Source organism: Toxorhynchites rutilus, chromosome 3 (assembly GCF_029784135.1).
Source record: "Toxorhynchites rutilus septentrionalis strain SRP chromosome 3, ASM2978413v1, whole genome shotgun sequence".
NCBI lineage: Eukaryota > Metazoa > Arthropoda > Insecta > Diptera > Culicidae > Toxorhynchites > Toxorhynchites rutilus.
In genome coordinates this window covers 216571787-216593009 of record NC_073746.1, presented here as the reverse complement: position 1 = coordinate 216593009, position 21223 = coordinate 216571787, and the positions used below count along the sequence as shown (strand labels likewise).

Genomic DNA, 21223 nt, shown 5'->3' with positions numbered 1-21223 from the left:
CAATATGTCACTACAAACTGGAATATTCCCAGAAAAATGGAAACAATCTTTTTTGGTACCTATCTTTAAATCAGGCGCTAAATCTGACGTACGTAATTATCGTGGAATTGCCATTATCTCTTGCATTCCTAAACTATTCGAAGCAATAGTCAACGAAAAAGTCTTCCAACAAGTAAAGAATAGAATTACGTGTATGCAACATGGCTTCTTCAAAGGCCGTTCAACTGCAACTAATCTGTTGGCTTTTGTGACTTTTATTTTGAATGCAATGGAAAATGGCAAACACGTAGAAACTCTTTACACTGACTTCAGTAAAGCATTTGACCGCATCGACATTCCATTACTACTCTTCAAATTGCAGAAAATAGGAATGGAACAAAGACTCTTAAACTGGCTCAATTCTTATCTAACAAACCGTGAACAAATTGTTCATTTTCAAAATTCTCTTTCAAATCCAGTAAAAGTCACATCGGGAGTCCCACAAGGCTCTCATCTTGGTCCTCTTCTTTTCATTCTGTACGTTAATGACATCTCCTTCGTTCTCAAGCGTATCAATGTACTTGTGTATGCCGACGACATGAAGCTTTTCGCGGAAATTGGAAATGAAAACGACATCGAAGCATTTCGAAACGAAATACATGTATTCCATACTTGGTGTGATAAAAATCTACTAACACTGAATGTGAAAAAGTGCAACTCTATAACATTTAGCAGAAAAAAACATGTACCAAATATTGTAATATGTCTTGGAAATCAAAATGTAGAAAAATGTGAAATAGTTACAGATCTAGGCGTCGTCCTGGACTGTAAACTCACATTCATAGAACACTACAACTCTGTAATAAATAAGGCGAATAGTGTGTTAAGTTTTGTCAAACGCTTCTCACATAACTTCCAGGACCCATACACAATAAAGCTTTTATATATTACATATGTAAGGCCTATTCTGGAATACTGTAACATCGTTTGGAACCCGTATATGGTCGTACATGAAGAACGCATTGAGTCAGTCCAGAAACAGTTTCTTCTATTTGCACTTCGTAAACTCAACTGGACCTCATTTCCACTTCCTTCATATGAAGCACGCTGCATGCTCATAAACATCCAAACACTAAAAGAACGCCGTGAATTTGCAATGCTTTCTTTTGTTAATGACCTAATTTCGCAACGAGTACAGTCAGCTGAATTACTAGAAAAACTAAATTTCTATGTACCTGGGCGTCAACTAAGAACGCGAAATTTGTTTCTAACCAAAACATCCAGAACAAATTATGCAAATAACGCCCCTATCAATCGCATGATGCGTATATACAATCAGCACTGCGAAATAATTGACACAACAATGAATAAAAAACAGCTAAAAAGAAACATGTACCGCAAAAATAATATTTAACCTAAGAAAACATTGTAACATTAGTGTATAAGTGTGTAGTCTACATTTGTTTGACGAAATGAATAAATAAATTGATACAACGAACATTTCTAGAAATATCTGAAAATAAAACATACACCCTCCAACTGGTATAAAAACCATTTTTTGATCGCAGTATGAACAAAATTTTCATTTCTAAATGCTCATATTAAGCATATATATTACATACGCATCAACGTTTAATATATTTACAAGTATGTAGAATCTATCCATTACTAGTGTAGAATCTCAAAAAAATTATTCAAAACATCCAAAATTTATCTGGAAATTTGAGTGATTTCTGTGAAAAAAATCTATTCTCTGTTCTTGTTTAATCCAGATTTTAATCAAAACTTGATACGACGAAAAAAAACAGATGTGCTGAATACTTTCACGCTTCACACTACTGTCAAGAATCGCAACAATAAGATGCAATTTCAGCCGAAGGAGCACTCACCATCATGAGTATGATAAAGTGTGTTTAAATTAATCTCGCATGCCGCGAACATAGCACTGGGTACATCGATGAGATTTGTCTTCATGAAATGTTCATATTAAACTGAACTAGAAAGTTTCTCTGCCTAAAACCGCTGAATCTGTAAAATTGAAACGAATAGAAATTCGTCTAAGAGATCATTTCTCCTTCGAATATGTACAGTGACGTTATCGATGGTGAAATCCACACGCAGTAAATAAACGGCAAACAGGATCGGTATAAATGTAAATATATGACGTATAAACTTTAACCCGTATGACGGCTGGAGTTGTTTGGAAATCCCACAGCATACCGCAGCTCCGAGTGTCATAAAGTGCGCTATACCAACATATAAAATATGACAAGGGGACTGTCGATGTCTAGAAGCACCGCCACGCTTTGAACACGAACGACTTGTGCACGTGACCCTTATGTGAACTGCTGTCGTTGTGGCGTTTCCATCCGAATAATTTGGAGACCCCGCTTAAGTCATACAACTCATGCGTACAGACTGCGGGCAGTGTCGGATTGTGTTGAGTGCCAGGCGGAGAGATGAAAGAAAGAAGAGATGAATGTATTACTCATCTTTTCTCGTACCAACATATGAACATAAGGCATGGGAATGGAGAATGCAGCAAGTATACAACACTACATGACTCCGCCCCCTGTTGTTGTCTAACACATTGGTGGTCCGAAAATGGCTGCACGGATTGCCTGCAAGGGAGGAGTTTCTTTATTGATTTTAATTGAGTATAAAAAGCTGATCAAGACCTACGCTTAATTCATTGATAATTTTGCATTCGCGCTGATATCGTGTAGCCTCTAGGCTGAGTTCGTGCGTCTCGTCGGCGGTGGATGCTGTGACAAACCGAACTACACTCACTTTCGTCCTAATAGGAATGTTAGTTCTGCGCGATCTGACGAGCCTCTCGTGTATTCGCGACCTTTATTAAGATAAATCAGTGTGCCTCTATTAATTACAGTGTTATTTATTGACTTAGCAAAATACAGCAGTGATTTAGCAGAGTGATACAATTAAAATTAGAGTTAATTGAAATTTAATTAAAGCTGATTGATTTTAATGAAAACGTTGGAAAATGGAATCAACTGGTTTTGATGATCAAATGTTTAGTGAATTTAATGACACCCTCAGCCCGCTGGGAACGAAAGCAATACATGCTAGTGGAACGAATGGTCACAACATTCAAGTAGTGTTGGGCATCAATCAATCATCGCCCGATTCCTGTACGCAGAGATTACCGGAAGTGAACAGTATTTTGGCGGCCGGCTCGCCAAATTACAAAAATATCGATTACACCAATTTGAACAAAGTGGAATACCATCCGAATGGGAAAATGGATGCACAATATTCGCCAAACTCCAACAAAATGGATTACATCAACTGTAAGCTCGAATACTACTCTGCGCAGCCCACTGTCAATAATAATCTGAATAAAATAGAATATATTAAAACCCTAGATTACAATGCCAATGGTCGTGTCGAGTACTCGCCCCCGTCTAAGGGGGTCGATTATGGTGGCGGAAAGCTGGAATATGAATCCACCATGACAATGTTCCAGCAGCCATCGCCGATAACGTCGACCTCGTCGTTGAACGGATTGAACGATCCCAACAAACGGAAACACGACGACAGTGCTTCCGGCTCGTCGACTCCCACTACAACAACGTCGATTTCCAACGGAAGCAGTGTCGACAGTGCATCGAGTTCTAGCAAGAAAAATGATAAGAAAAAATCCGATCCCAACGGGATCAAGAAAAAGAAAACCAGGTAAATATATAAGATCAAAAGTTCTTCACCTTCCTTTTCTTCTTCAATATTGAAATCTTAGGATTGTGCCGTTGCAATTCTTTCGTCGATTTTTACATGACTGCGTATTTTACGAACTGAAGAACAAAAATTCACCACATCTGACATTGTCCGGTAATATATCCTGTTCACAATGTATTGAGCTTTAGAGAGAACTGGGACTCCTACTTGTAATAATATGGCATTTAGTGACATAAAAATATGAATTGAAATGAACTGATGTACTCAACTCGTTAGTTATTCATGAGCATCTACCAGTCCTACCGTAAGATAGTTACATCGGCCCAAGTCAGTACATCACTCTATTCTTGTTATTGTGCCAGTTCGAGCTGAAAAATAACAGAAAATGCTCTACTCCCCAATACGTGCATATCATTTGTATTATATATATGCTAGGGCCAATATGAGCGAGCGAAACAGGAGACAAATTTAAATGAAAGCATATGAAAGCTTTTCGTATAGTTTGCCAAATACACGGCCAAGACAGAGAAAGATATATTCTCGTCATGTTCTTCTTTATCCTCTTAAAAAACACTTTCCAACTTCATTTTATGATGAGGTGTGATATTATCATATTACCTTTTGTAGGACGTAGGTGATCTGGCGTAGTGGTAACATCCATATCTGTCACGCTAAAGGTCACGAGTTCAATTATCACTGCCAATATTCTCCCAAAAATGGAAGTAAAGTGATAAATCTGCCAAAAGCGTTGAAAGTCACTATAATACAGAAGAAAAACCTTTTGTAGGCATCTAGGGATACTCCCAACTAGGTTCCGAGGTACTGCGGATCAAGATCTTCAGAGACTCTCACACGGTACCAAATCTGGAGAGTACGGTGCTTGGTCATTCACATCCGTGCCATTTTTGTTCACAAATTCGTTCACAGTGATCGATCGATGAGCACCAGATCATTATCGTGGGGCAAAATCCAAGTGTTATCTTCCCATAAATCTGGCCGTTTGGGACGAATTTTCTCTCTCAAACGTCTCATAACGCAAAGGTTGACTTTATTGACCATTTGGTCCTCCAGAATGAATTCCAAATGAACAACATCTTATCGAAAATCGCCGAACAAACGAAAATTAACTTTTTCTCAATGACGCTGTAAACAAACTAAATGGAAGTGCTCAAAAATGACACTAAGACCACCGACGGTACTACCAACTTAAAATTACGTAAAAAACGCGTTAATTGGAAAATCCGCGTAAAAAACGCGTTAATTGGAAAATCCACGAAAATAAACCTGGCTGTACACGCCTTTTTCGATAAAAAACTAAACATGGACTCATCAGTCCAAGAACCATTCAATACTCCACCAGCATATCCGCATGCTCTTGAGCAAACTTCAGTCTCTTATTCTTATTATTAGTTTCAAGCAAGCTTACTTCTCAACACATTCTGTGTGATTCCCGGCGTGAAGTTCAGAAATGACGATCAGACACTGGCGAGGTGAGGTTTTCCTGTAATTTCCTGACGGTGACCTTTGGGTTTTCAGAACTTCGCATGATTTTGTAAACCACACTCTTATTCATTTTGCATTTCCTGCTTCTAACGAGGCGATCTATCACTGGTCCAATAACGTTCTGTACTTCGAGTAAATTTTACCAACCGTTGTTCTGCTTCAACGGCACCATTCTGCGATATCCCGTTGCGATACCTCGTTGCTATCCGCGGTTTTTTCCCAATATCGATCCTCCGATTCAGAGATACACAAAATAATTTTTTTTTGAAAACACCAGATTTTCCGTGACTTCTGATTAAACGGTTTGAAAACAATGTGAACGCGTTACACACAGGAATTAAATATTGTGTTCCCAAATGTCAAAACGTAATCGATAAAGAGGTCTCTTCATGAGTATTCGTAGGATATCAATTTATATACTGAAATTCCCTTAATTATATCAATTGTCGATACAAACATTTTTTTCAAAAACGATCGTTGATTATTTTGAATTTCTTAAATGCACATTTTATAAAATATGGTGGAATGATCAGATTAAAAAAATATAACAACTGTTTTTTTTACTGTATTGTGTTTTTCGAAGTGTTTGTTGCACTGATGATGGTTGAGCACTTTCTTTTTCGATGACTGTTACTTGACAATTTTTGTTTAGATAACTGTAAATCTCGACGTGTCATGCAATTTTAAGACATTTGGCATAAAACCAAACTTTCAAAAACCCAGACTTTCGGTGATTTTTCGGATTTCAAAAAACTCAAACTTCAACGTCTGCGACACTAGTAAATTAATTTCGATTGAGCTTATATTTTGCATTGATTTTTTTTATCGTGTAAATCAACATTTCATATTAAAAATCGAGGTGATCATTTTCATTGGCGCCTTAAACCATACGTTTTGCCTCGTAGTCCCAAAGAGTCGACTGTTCGAGATGACAGTAGAGCTCGACGTTTCATGCAATTTTAAAAACTTTGGCATCAACAACTTTTTTTTTCAAAACAACATTTTCATGTACTCCCCACCTTGGGTGACTTTTCGATTTTAAAAAAATTCTGAAAAACAAAATTGAATTAGCGAATGCATTCCGAATGTTGACTGCAGCATAAGGTACCTTAGACTGAAGCAACGTTTATCGGTGGTACAAATGTTCTCAGAGGGCTGAGAAGATATGGGCGATGAAGAGCATGCCGGACGCCCGAGCACATCAACAACAGACGAAAACATTAATGACGTGAAGAAAATAGTATCGACCAATCATCGAATTGTCGTTAGTGAAGTTGTTGAGGACCTAAACATATCGATTGGCTCGTTTCATTCGATTTTTACCTATAATTAGGACTGGAGATGGGCAAACCGTTCACGAACGGTACGAAAGAACTAATTCGAGTGTTCGAGAGTGAACGAACAGTCTTTTTTAAAGAACGGTAGTTCGCCCCATGAACTGATATCGAGCGAACGGTTCGTGAACGAACTGATTCCGAAAGAACTGTTTGCGAACGAACTGAATGCGAGTGAACTGTATGGGAAAGAACTGTTTGAGAACGAAGTGTGAACGAGTGCAGCTGAACTGATTTGCGTTGGACGGAATGGATAAACATAACGAGAACGCTTGTAAGAAAAGTAAAACGACATTGTCATTTACAAGGCAAATGCATGTCACGCAGGGTTTTTTTGTTAATGTACACTCAATTTTGGGTTAAAAATTTAATTAGATTTCCGGGCCGTGGAAACTACGCAACGAATCGACTCCTACTTCAGAGAACATAATCCTTTCATGAGGAATAACACATATTTACCTTTGAAAAAATTTAACTATTGAAACAGTTGAAAAAATTGGTGGCTATATAGTTGCCACTGCCCGTTAACCCCAAAAACAGTGCCTTGTAAATTCACTTTTTCGCGCCTTTGGTTATGCAAAAATAAATACAATATTTGTAGTGCAACGATACCGATTATTTCAGCGATTTACAATAATTCTAGTGCAGCGAAAAAAATATATAGATATTTTTATATATAGAGTTTCAAAGAACAAATTTAAAATTTGAATTCTTCATCAAATACACCAATTATTATAATGAAAAAAGTTGATGGTTCTGGGCCTAGGGGCACGGACGGGATCTTGACATAGGACTGTAATTGTGTGCGGTAATTTCATTTGAAATGAGTTTTTTCATTGTTCTAAATCTGCAATTTCTCCTCTTTTGATACATCAAATGAACTTTTGATCCTGTATGAGCTTGTATCCTTTACGGGTTAGATGAGATAACGTGGTAGAATCCGATACCACAGTCTGCTCAAAAATGTACACCAAAATATCATTAAAGCCATTACTACCCTTTTCTTCTGTTTATTCAATTATGCAGAAGAAGACCAGGAGTCATAATTTATCATTTCTAAACACAAGTCTAAATAGTTAAGATCTACATAAATATAAACCTAAGCCAAATAAATCTACGACTTCAGAAATATATTATAGATAAAAATAGTATTTTCTCCTTCGTTGCCATGCTGTCCGAAACATTGTTTGTAGGGAGTTGTAATAATTTTTTGACGTAGGACTACGTCTTTCATTTCTATACCGGGGTGTAAAACCAAAGTTTCGAGAACGAAAGCGTTACGCTGGAGACCGAGATTTTGAGCGTTAATAGCTCTTAAACAACTGAACGAAATGGTATGATAAACACTTCATTTGAAAGATAAAATGTTTACGCATCATATACTTGTTACTTTTTCATCCAAAAACTTGTTTCAATAGTCTTAAAATTGCTTTCAAAACAGGCTATTGAAATCAAAAATCGGTATATAAGCGAGCGGCGCTCGTAAACCCACTCAGTTATGATTGAACAGCGATTGGAGCATGTTGTCGCTGTTGTTGTGAAGCTAATTTCGTTTATCATGAATGCGCTGATGAACGGTGTCACCAAGAGCCTGTTTGTGCACCTAAAGCCAAAAGGGAATCCATCAGGAGGAGAGTGATGCCACGGTTCCGCTTGAAACATCGGAGCAGCCGCCACACACACACACACACATACACGCGCGGAATTCTCGTTGCTATCATCGTTGCTGAAAAATAATCTGCCAGTTCCCCTGGGAATTGAAAAATACATTCATGCGAAATAGTTTATTTTAATGTTTTCTATCCATATAACACTGCAACCAAATACATTTGGTTTTGTTATTTTTCAATCAATCGCAATTAACAGGAAAGCTTCTGAATATTTTTTTCCCCATCAGTGGAAATTTTCGTATCCAATATTGGATGCATAACATGAAAAACGGAAAATGTTTCACATCGCGAAAATCAAGTCATTTTCGAGCGATTATTTGCTTTCTACTCATATAATGCTGCGAACAAATACATTTCGTTTTGGATTTTTTCAATCAAGTGCGATCAACGTAAGACCACGTCTTTCGGCAATTTATTAGAGGTGCAATGAATCTTTAGGAATTCCCGCTCTACGCGCACTGGCAAACAATGTTTACTCAACAATTTCTCAAACTAGAAATGGGTGTTGTGAGAGAGGATTAGCGAACGCGAAAACGACAAACGGGAGAAAGATACGTTTGGAGGTTGAAGGAAATTGGCAGAAAACTTCTTCATTCTATCATTCAAATAATGTGATTCATACCACATCGTTTTGCCAGAAAGAGATTATTAATGCTCAAAGGAGGAATCGAGTCCTCCGAGGAAATTACCCAGCGCAAATTAGAGTCGACTATCGATTGCGGCATTCGTACACAAATAATTTTATAATGCAGTTTCACCAAAGTGATTTCTTCGGATATATTCACTACATCATGTCATGTATTTCATATTCTTCATAAGGAAATCCATATCCATGGCACCTATCGGTAACGAATTATTATCGAAACCACGATTTTCGCTAAATGCTCCTTTCAGTTCGGCCTGTAAAAAACTTTTCTGTACTCTAATCCATCAAATTTGGAGCCCTGAAAAGGGCCGTTGATTATATGCTAAGCTAATATAGCACGCTCTCCTCGGATACGATGGGCCAGCTGGATGTCCTTGGGCATGATGTGACGCGTTTTGCATGGATAGCACACAAATTGGTATCTTCGAATAAGCCTCCTGCAGCGTCATAACCGCGGAACTTTGGAAGCGCAAGTCGGTTTTGAAGTCCTGAGCAATTCCACGAACCAAATGCTGCAAAGGTAGCTTGCGGATCAGCAATTCGGTCGATATCTGATAGCGACGAATTTCATGCGAAGTTCACGGTCGATAGCGATGTGGCTTCTCCACCTATCCTGCTACTGGTGCGCTTATCCGAGCGGACTTCGTGTGCCTTACCACCGAATGACTAACGAGCTGTCTGCGAAAGACTAACGAGCTCGAGTCCTCACGGTGCGAGAGTAGAGTAAGAAATGAACGAAAGCAAAGGAAGCGTCATTTTATAAACCATAAAAGTATAGAATCTAAATCCCACCCTTATTATATTCGTGAGTATACAGTAAGCTAAAGAGGGTGGGGTTTACATTCGATTCTTTTATGTTTTATAAAATGACACTTCCCTTGCTTTCGTTCATTTCTTACTCTACTCTCGCACCGTGAGGACTCGTTTCATCGGGACTAAGCAGACAGCTCGTTAGTCTTTCGGTGGTAAGGCACCACGAAAGCAGCTCGGATAAGCGCATCAGCCGCAGGAAGCGTGAAGAAGCCACATCGCTATCGACCGGGAACTTCGCATGAATATCGTCGCTATCAGATATCGACCGAATTGCTGATCCGCAAGCTACCTTTGCAGCATTTGGTTCGTGGAATTGCTCAGGACTTCAAAACCGACTTGCGCTTCCAAAGTTCCGCGGTTATGACGCTGCAGGAGGCTTATTAGAAGATACCAATTTGTGTGCTATCCATGCAAAACGCGTCACATCATGCCCAAGGACATCCAGCTGGCCCATCGTATCCGAGGAGAGCGTGCTATATTAGCTTAGCATATAATCAACAGCCCTTTTCAGGGCTCCAAATTTGATGGATTAGAGTTCAGAAAAGTTTTTTACAGGCCGAACTGAAAGGAGCATTTAGCGAAAATCGTGGTGTCGATGATAATTCGATACCGATAGGTGCCATGGATATGGATTTCATAATGAAGAATATGAAATACATGACATGATGTAGTGAATATATCCCCATATCGAAGAAATCACTTTGATGAAACTGTTTACCGTTTGTCGTTTTTAATTGTTGGGAAAGGGCATTATTTCTGCTGACTAAATTCCAAGAAAAAATCCATTCCTTCTTTAAGCGTGATTCATTCTGCTTCGGATCAACGGAACAGTATGATAATCATTTCATACAAAAGATAAAATGTCCAAGAGTTATTGCTATTGCTATTTATTGAGTCGACAAATTGTTTCAATAGCTTAATGATAGCTTCGAAAACAGGTTATTGAAATCATTCGTATCCGTATGTAGCTCGCCCACTTGGAAACCCATTAATCTTATTGGAATGTGAGATGGGGAAGCTCATACTTACGTCTATGCATTATGCTGTACACTACAAACTTTTTTTCTCCGTACTGATTAAGAAGTCGACCGAACTATCGGTCGACAAGTCAGTCTGCAGTAGGCGGGGGCTCTTAATTTCGTTTTTGCAGGCCGAACCGAAAAAATTTCAGTCGAGTTAACTCTTTTTTTCAGTAATGCTTTTGAATCCGTACACTTTGCATTACATTCAATATCATACCACAGCCATAACATTTTTTTCATGTTGAATTTATGCGATTAATAGTTGCTAATATAGTTACTGATAGTTTCTTGATAGTTACTTATCAATCGCATTAATTCAACATGCAGAAAATGTTGTGGCTGCGGTATGGTATTAAATGTAACGCAAAGTGTCCGGATTCAAATACATTACTGTATACTTACTTCGATGTTATTCGTTTCTCTCTCAGGGTAAGCAACGAATATAATAAGGGTGGGGTTTAGATTCTATACTTTTATGGTTTATAAAATGACGCTTCCTTTGCTTTCGTTCATTTCTTACTCTAATCTCGCACCGTGACGACTCGTTTGTTTGGGACCAAGCAGATAGATAGTTAGTCTTTCAGTGGTAAGGCACACGAAAGCAGCTCGGATAAGCGCACCAGCCGCAGGATAGGTGAAGAAGCCACATCGCTATCGACCGGGAGCTTTGCGTGAAATTCATCGCTATCGGAAGTCGACCGAATTGCTGATCCGCAAGCTACCTTTGCAGCTTTTGGATCGTGGAATTGCTCAGGACTTCAAAACCGACTTGCGCTTCCAAAGTTTCGCGGTTATGACGCTGCAGGAGACTTATTCGAAGATACAAATTTGCGTGGATAGGCAAAACGCGTCACATCATGCCCAAGGACATTCAGCTGGCCCATCGAATCCAAGGAGAGGGTGCTATATTAGCTTAGCATATAATCATCGGCCCTTTTCAGGGCTCCAAATTTGATGGATTAGAGTTTAGAAAAGTTTTTTGCAGGCCAAACTGAAACGAGAATTTTCGTTTGGATGCCATACAGCATCGAGAAAATTCCGGAAAGATCTAATCGTTGCTGAAAAATAATCTGCCAGTTCCCTGGGAATTGAAGAATACATCCATGCGAAAGAGTTTATTTTAATGTTTTCTAATTATATGGCGAACACAGCGACCAAATACATTTGATTTCGTAATTTTTCAATCAAGTGTAATTAGCTGGAAAGCTTCTGAAGATTATTCTTTCCCATCAGTAGGATATTTTCGTATCCAATATTGGATGCATAACATGGAAAACGGAAAATGTTTCGTATCGCGAAAATTATATAATTTTCAATCGATTATTGCTCAGTCGCCGAAATTTTCATACTCAGAGAGTTCATTCTCCTCTAGTTTGCCTTCCAAATTGCCATCGTAAACCACACCTTCTCTCGATTCAATCACACACGAAAAGCATACTGAAATGATATTTTGGTGGTGAAACCGATTCATTTTTCGTGATGCGTCGTGCACAAATTACGTAACGCGATAAGGGGGGAGGGGGTAGATGTTGCGTTACTTTCTGTTTATTAGAGATAGGAAATTGCGTTACGAAGGGGGCGGGGGAGAGGTGGTTCAAAATTCGGATTTTTAGCGTTACGTAATTTGTGCACGACGCCTGAGGACATCGACAAGACAACATCGTTACTGAACGAGCTGAACGGCGAGGGATCGAGGGATTCATTACCTGGCCTGACCTGACCTGAAATGCAATCAGTTTGTTTTAACTGTGAGGGAGCGCAGTAAAGCCGATGCTGATACTCTTGTGACCAAGAGAGTATCAGCATCGAAATACGGTTCCTCGGGAAGACATAGAAGCAGCCGCCACACACACACATACACGCGCGCCACTCTTTTCGTTTGCTGGTTATCGAGAGGAAACCTGGAAAAAAATGATCGTTGCTGAAAAATAATCTGCCAGTTCCCCTTGGAATTGAAAATTACATTCAAGCGAGTTTATTTTAATGTTTTCTATCCATATAATACTGCGACCACATACATTTGGTTTTGTGATTTGTCAATCAAGTGCAGTTAGCAGGAAAGCTTCTGAAGATTATTCTTCAGAACAAGGTTTTTTGTATCCAATATTGGATGCATAAAACCTTGAGTCTCCAACGTAACACTCTCGTTTTTGAAGTCACCCAAATATTTATTTATTCATTCATTCAGGATGGATTTAGATTCAACTTCAAACAAATGATTTCTAAATCAACGATAGTCCTACGTCACCCTTGCGGTTATACCATAGATATAACCCACTTCCTGTTTTTTAACCAGATGATGTATATTGAGTATCCATGAGCGGTCTCTTAGGAAGTTCGCGTGGCTGCTGTAGTGAACTAATCTCATTGAGTGCTAAATTCTGTTTATGTATAGGAAAGGGAAAGGAGAATGGGCAGTGAAGTGAAGCGGGTTTCTAAGGAAGACATATATGGAGAACATGATCAACATAACTAAGTTACGCCGATTTGTAGGCAAAACGATTGCTCGTTGCGTCGGGGATGAAAGCGAGTGGTTAGTGTAATCTAAAAAAACATACCCATTTTAATCGTCAAATTGTTTAACTTTTTTACTATATTTTCTGTTCGTGTTTCAACAACAACAAAATGCTGGATAAATTTCCTGTCTAATGGTATATAACACAACATATGTGGCAATAACCATTTTGAGCAATATGCGTTTGAAAACTCTTAAGGGGGTATTCTAGTGTAGAGACACGAATTTTTGACGTTTTTTCGAGCTCCGTGAAAATAAAACAAAGAATATTTTTACTATCCATTATATCATTATTTGTTCATCTTTCTTTTAACAATCAAACAAAAATTGAACGGAGAAAGAATATTCATAACTAGAATAGTTAGGAATTGATGAAGTGAGGGGGTTCAAAAAAAGTTGTGCCATGGTGTACACGATTCCAGCCCTTCTGGTTACCTGAAACAAAAAAATCGAACAGTCTCTGAATCAGTAGAAATGCCGCTATCGCATGAACCTCGGACAAATTAAAAACATTTTTTTTGACAAAATGACGGCCTTCTGGAAGACAAAATGCGGTTCAAACCGTTTTTTCTTAGGTTTCCCGATTTTTTTTAAAACAGTAAATTTTTAAAAATATCATTTTTTTAGAGGTTCATGCGATAGAGAGATGCCTGCAGATTGTATCCATATAAACTCGACATGAACCGGTTTAGTAAAACTTGAGATATCGTGTACGCCAGTTTGAGGGCCTTTCTAGGGTATTATCTTGAATGTCTAAACTACAGAAATATGAAGGAAAAAAATGATTTGTTTCAAATTTTTATACTAGAATACTGCCTTAATTATATCAATTATCGATACAAACATTTTATTTCAAAAATGAACTTTGATTATCATGAATTTCTAAGACGTACATTTTATAAAATGTGGTGGAATCACTATATCAAAAAAGTATATAACAATTGTTTCTTTTACTGTATTGTGATTTTCGAAGTGTTTGTTACACTGATGATGGGTGAGCACTTTCTTTAACCAATGACTGTTAGATTTAGATTTAGAAGTTGTATTTCCATCCCAGAATGTAATGTACCTCACCATTAGACGATTCAGTCTTTCAAAATTCATCATAGTCATGAAAGACATGAAAGACATGAAAGATCATTTGTATACACATTAGTTCGGGGTCAAATCAGCAATACAACCATAGACAAAAAATAACAAACTTCAATTGAATCTGCGTAGAGTGGCTTAATATTTTATTCGCGTTAGTGGCACTTAGAGTGGCGTCGAAATTAATCCAACAGCTGCTAAGCATTATGGTCACAGAATAGACCCAACTGAGTCGTGGTAATGTGCGCATATGTATACCTCTGCGTACTGATTAAGAAGCAAATCAAACTATCAGCCGACAAAGAGTCTGCAGTCTGCGGGGGCTCTCAATTATTGCCCGTCAAGCTGATATCGATTTTGTATTTCATATTTATTCCCTCTCTTGTTTCATCATGACCTAGGAACATTTTTTGATTATAAATAAATGAACTTACTTTTTCTGTTAAGTCTTGGCAAGCTTTATAGAGGAATGATACTGTTTGAATAATATACGAGGTCTGTTTAAAAAGTATCACGATTTTTGAAATCCCACTGGATATTCGATTTTTATTTATTTATTTTTTTGTGGCGTCTTTGTGGCATGTCTTTCACTTATACTGACAAGTTCGACCATTTCGAATGTTCAGTCAATTTTTGACAGATGATTTGTTTGCATGTGTTTTGACTAGTCATCGAGTTTTGCCTTTTCCAAAACACTGATGGTTTTTTTCTGTTATATAGTGACTTTCAACACTTTTGGCTGGTTCGTCCCTCTACTTCCATTTCGGAAGAATGTCGGGAGTGAGAATTGAACAAAACACAGATGTATCAAATATGTACAAAATTTTACCTGAAAAACAAAATTGAGTAACTACTAGTAAATGCAAGTCGATTTTTCTTCATGAAAATTACATATAATCGATACGAGTTTGGGTTTGTTGAAAAGCCCCAAGTCTCTAGTTGAAGGCGTATTAATTATTCAATTTTTTATGTTTTTTTCCTCAAAGAGAAATTATGATCATGGTTTGATCACCTCTGATCATGGTTTGTTCAAAAAATTATGGTTCGTCGGGTTTTAGAAATCATCATTTTTTAATGAAAACATTCAAATTCTCAAGTCGATGTTGCATATATCCTTGCTTGAGTTTACTGTCGTCATATTGATCCATTAATAATTTAGGCTTTCTTCAGCATTTTAAAAGTGTTCACCTCAAAACAATCAACACAGAGAAACTTTATTTCTGTTATGCGCGAAGGACATAATAAACAAACTGCAGCGCGCCAAGCGGTTACCATAGAAATCATGTGGACAAAAGAACATTATTGAATTGGACAACTCATGATCAGAATTGAGTTCATCAAAATACATTAATTACATGGTTTAGCCAAGTAAATCTGATACAAATGGTGTGCAAGCATGATGTTTACAATATTTGAAAGTGTTATAATCCAGAAAAGGTCTGAATACGTGCCAAATAATCATCTGTTGATCGATTAAAAGTTAGCTCCAAAGAGGGGTGCATTGACACCAATAGAAGGTGTATTTTATAATCCTTTAAAACATGTGAATACGTAAAAATATACTTTAAAACTACTGTGAATCATGAAAAAGACAATTTTATTCATATGTTTTGAAACATCCGAATACCTGATTTGACAAAGGTATGCTGAAGTAGCGCATTCAAAAAAGTGGACAAACAATGATCATATTTTCGACTGGACAAACCATCATTTACCTTAAGCTACCTTAGACCGAAGCAACGCTTATCGGTGGTATAAAATGTTCTCAGAGGCCCGAGAAGGTGTGACCGATGAAGAGCATGCCGGACGCCCGAGCACATCAACAACAGACGAAAACATTAATCAAGTGAAGAAAATAGCATTGACCAATCGTCGAATTGTCGTTAGTGAAGTTGCTGAGGACCTAAACATATCGATTGGCTCGTGTCATTCTATTTTTACCTATAATTAGGGCATGAGGCGTAATTGGGGTCTGCCATACAAATGGAACACAAATTTCTGCATTACTCGAGAATTATTCAAGCAAATGAATCCAAATTGAGCATATTGAGGTATTAGGGTGCAATAAATGTTTCTATGGTGGTAAGACTCTCCACCCCACCCCCACCCCTCTTTCTAAGGGGGGCTGCCATACAAATGAAACACAAATTTCTGTATTACTCGAGAATTATTCAAGCAAATGAAACCAAATTGGGAATAATGAGGTATTAGAGTGCAATACATGTTTTTATGGTGGTTAGATACCCCTTCCCCTCTCTGAGGGGGGGCTGCCATACAAATGAAACATAAATTTCTGCATTACACGAGAATTATTCAAGCAAATGAAACCAAATTAGGCATGTGAAGAGTGCAGAGTGCAATAAATGTTTCTATGGTGGTTAGACTCTCCACCCCCCTCTCTAAGGAGGGCCGCCATACAAATGAAACACAAATTTCTGCATTACTCGAGAATTATTCAATCAAATGAAACCAAATTAGGCATATTGAGGTTTTAGAGTGCAATAAATGTTTTTATGGTGGTTAGATACCCCTCCCCCCCTCTCTTAGGGGGGGGGCTGCCATACAAATGAAACACAAATTTCTGCATTACATGATAATTAATCAAGCAAATGAAACAAAATTTGGCATGTGGAGGTTTTAGGGTGCAATAAATATTTCTATGATGGTTAGACTCTCCACCCTCCTCTCTAAAGGAGGGCTGCCATACAAATGAAACACAAATTTCTGCATTACTCGAGAATTATTCAAGAAAATGAATCCAAATTGAGCATATTGAGGTAATAGGGTGCAATAAATGTTTCTATGGTGGTAAGACTCTACACCCCCCCCTCCCTCTGCCATACAAATGAAACACAAATTTCTGCATTACTCGAGAATAATTCAAGCAAATGGAACCAAATTGGGCATATTGAGGTATTAGATTGCAATAAATGTTTTTATGGTGGTTAGATACCCCTCCCCCCTTTCTTAGGGGAGGCTGCCATACAAATGAAACTCAAATTTCTGCATTACTCGAGAATTAATGGCTATCCATTAATGAACCCAAATTTGGCACGTGGAGGTTTTAGGGTGCAATAAATGTTTTTACGGTGGTGAGACACTCCACCCGCTCTCTAAGGGTGAGCTGTCATACAAATGAAATACAAATTTCTTCATAACTCGAAAACTAATCAAGCGAATGGAGCCAAATTTGGCATGTGAAGGTTTTACGGGGCACGAAACGTTTCTATGGTGAATACACTCAACCCCCCTCTCTAAGGGGGCTGCCATATAAACGAAACACAAACTTCTGCATAACTTGAGAACTAATCAAGCGCAATTTGTGATGTGAGGGGTTTTGGGTATGAGAAATGTTTCTATGATGGTATGACACCCCTCTAAACATGACAATTGAAAATTTTCGGTAAACTCTGAAGGAAAAAGAGAAAATTCGGAAAATTAAATTCCCATATGTTCTATAATTACATAGCGACAAGTGCTGTTAGTTCATTTGCGCTAGCGAAATTGATCTTTGTTCGAAACTGAAAATGGATTTTAATGTGATGAAACGCACTCCTATATCACTTCTATCTATACCAAAAAAAAAGGATCGCCGGATGTCAAAACACAAATTTTGGGCGGGACGAAGTTTGCCGGGTCAGCTAGTAAATTAATAAAAAGTATAGTATGAACAGTATAATATTATGGTTATGATTTTATTATTTTTCTTCATATCCTACAGTTACATTTAGGTGCCTATTCTATCAAATACCTTCTAAAAATCCTACTCAATTCGAGCAAGGAAAGTTTCACCCATATCTGGGTGACGGGGCGTCGAAAGTGTTAAATTGGTGTAAAATTCTTATACAGAAGTTTGTCCAAAAACGATCTTGCAGAACGTTTCTTTATCCATAACGACACAATAGTATCTTGTCTGCAAAGTCTACTTCAAAGTACCTCCAGATTTAGTTCTGCGTTACAGTCCAGTACAAATTGTGCCTTGAAACTTCTCAAAACAATCCTATTCTTTGCTTTCTTGGAATATGTTTGCCAACCAGTGAAATTTGTAAAATTGTTTTTCCATAAAATAAATAAATTGCACGATTTTTGAGGCCAGAATTTTTCGTGTTCATTCGTTATTCTATTGAAACGTCATACTTAATGAAGTTTTTTTTTAACTTTATAATAACAATTCATGAACCATCATCAATTTTTTATGAACGAAGACTGTACTAGAAAATTGAACCACACAGGAATGGTCGCTCAACATTCGATTCAAGTCAGATTTTTTTTAAAGCTTTCAGGAAAAAAACTACAACATTATGGTTATGTTTCTACTTCATTGCTTTATTGTAACTGCTTCCTACTCGTATAACCGAATACCGAGTTTTGGGCATTAGTGTGGTCGAAGTCATTTGCGAAACCCACACTTTCTCCAGGTGTGGTCCTTAGGTATCTTACAAAGTCTGGCCTTCATGATGGACCAAAACTACTCAGTTCCGGCGAATTCGTTGCGTTGACGTCTTTGGATACAAAAGCAACATTGTTATTTGTGTACCACGTAACACGTAGGAAGCACAGCAGCACTTCGGGTGGGGCTCGTCCCGGTAGATTTTTTCATTGATGAGAACTTTTTGGCGAATACGTCCACTTCCTTCCTCCTTATCTCCTCAGAAACGACCAACCATGATGTGACAACGTAAAACTTATCGACCATCACGACGCGGTGTGGGTTATAAACACCGTGTTTCGTTTGTCATTCAGGTTCAGTGCCTTCCAGACCTAATAGGTGTGGAGTCCGGCATGCTCAATTCACGCTGGGAAAATTTGGAGAGAAGGTTCTAATATGGCAAGCTATTTGTACTTGTGGTCTGCGGTCTCCTATTTTTTTCGCAAAAGTTACAATCATTGTTCAAACTTTCAAAGATGAATACTTGAAGAAAAGATTGCTGGCCCTTTATAAAAAGCGTCAGTTTCCCCCTTTTTCTGGCCAGATTTGGCATCTGCACATTACGCTAAGCCTGTATTACAGTGGTTCTCAGACAATAATATCCAATTCGTCCAGAAAAACGCTGATGAATGTTATCAAAAAGTGTCTTACAAACGATCTTAAATACAAAAATATCTCATCACGCCTTCATCGTGCGCGGTAAACAAACAACAAATGACAGCAAGTCGACACGGTGTGCGTCGGTTAGCCTATACATAAGGCTAAAGATAGCTGCCACTACAAAATGGCGGACTACATATTATGTCAAAACCCCGTTAATATGGGTATCAAATGAAATGGCTTGACTAGTAGAACACTGTTATTCATGAAAAATGCAAATCCATGATGGCTGCCACTACAAAATGGCGGACTACATATTTTCTCAAAACCCTATTATTATGGGTATCAAATGGAAGGACTTGACTAGTAGAACACGGTAATTTATGAAAAAATGCAAATCCATCAGAATCCTACCAAATGGCGGACTACATATTATGTCAAAACCCCATGAATATGGGTATCAAATGAAAGGACTTGGCTAGTAGAACACAGTTATTTATGAAATTTATTTATGAAATGTCTGTAGGGTTGTCTCACAATAATAGAAATTTGACCAATAGGAATTGACCGAATTTATAAAATACCTTTATCTCTGCTGTCATTTTAAAACTGAAAAATCCTATTTGGCCGCCGCTACAAATTAGCTGATTTCATATCATCTCAAAAAAAGGTTGATTGAGATGTGTGTACCAAACGAACGAACTTGACTTGGAGAACACACTATGTATTCTCTGCAATCCACTCAATATTGGTATCAAATGAAATTTTTTGACTGATATAATACAGTTCAATGGTTTTATTGTAGAAAAAAATTCTAATGAAACAGATAATGTACTATAAACTAGAAAATAAAATAAGTAAAAAAAAACTTTTTAAGTTAAACGGTTTAATTATGATTAAACATAATAATGTACCAAAAGCTAGAAAATAATTAGGCAAGTAGCAGTTAGCAGTTATTACACCTCTCCTTCATTAGTCTAGGGGATTGATAAGACTAACATAAAATCGTTGGGCACGTTGGATTTCCATTATCCACAATTAGCGACTTCATCATATGTCCCACGATTTTATGCTGGTCCCCTAGAGTGTGCCAAAGACTAATGAAGGAGAGGTGTGATAACTGCTAACTGCTACTTGCCTAATTATTTTCTAGCTTTTAGTACATTATTATGTTTAATCACAATTAAACCGTTTAACTTAAAAAAAAAAAATTCACTTATTTTATTTTTCTGAGTTCCTCCATGGGTTGGGAAACTATTCCCAACTTCTTGAAGATCCTTTTCACAATCGCCCAGTAACGTTAAATTGGTCGCCCCAGGGTCGCCACATATACAGAATATTCTGTATTTTATAGATTTTTCGCTAAATTTTAGACACAGAATCTGTATATATAGAATTACAGATTTTCAGCAAAGATAAAGAATTTACAGTTTTTTTAAATTCTATTTTTAATATTGAATTTATTACAGTGCATACATACAGGGTGCTCAATAAGTTCGAATACATCTTTTCATCGTTATATTGATGTCAGACATACATACAAACATGGTTTCGACATAATATGTAGTCCGCCATTTGGTAGGATTCTGATGGATTTGCATTTTTTCATAAATAACCGTGTTCTACTAGTCAAGTCCTTCCATTTGATACCCATAATAATAGGGTTTTGAGAAAATATGTAGTCCGCCATTTTGTAGTGGCAGCCATCATGGATTTACATTTTTCATGAATAACAGTGTTCTACTAGTCAAGCCATTTCATTTGATACCCATATTAACGGGGTTTTGACATAATATGTAGTCCGCCATTTTGTAGCGGCCGCCGTCTTGGATTTTCAAGATCATGAAATACGCAGTTTTATGATGACTACAGAGGTAAAGGTGTATTCCAAATTTCAGATCAATCGGTTAACAGGAAGGGGGTCAAA

The 21223-nt window shown here is 37.6% G+C and overlaps 1 protein-coding gene across 2 annotated transcripts in view; it reads left to right on the top strand.

Moving 5' to 3' along the window:
* Positions 1 to 2684: 2684 nt before the first annotated feature.
* The window catches only part of LOC129777921 (homeobox protein aristaless-like 4), a 36333-nt gene continuing 17794 nt past the window's right edge, over positions 2685 to 21223 (top strand). Inside the window, exons 1-2 of one of the 2 annotated variants that reach the window (XM_055784510.1) lie at positions 2685 to 3290; positions 3366 to 3675. In XM_055784510.1, coding sequence (XP_055640485.1) covers positions 2984 to 3290; positions 3366 to 3675 — 617 coding nt within the window. In that variant the 5' untranslated portion in view covers positions 2685 to 2983. Of the gene's footprint in view, positions 3676 to 21223 lie in introns of both variants that reach the window. The other variant, XM_055784509.1, reaches the window with a different exon arrangement.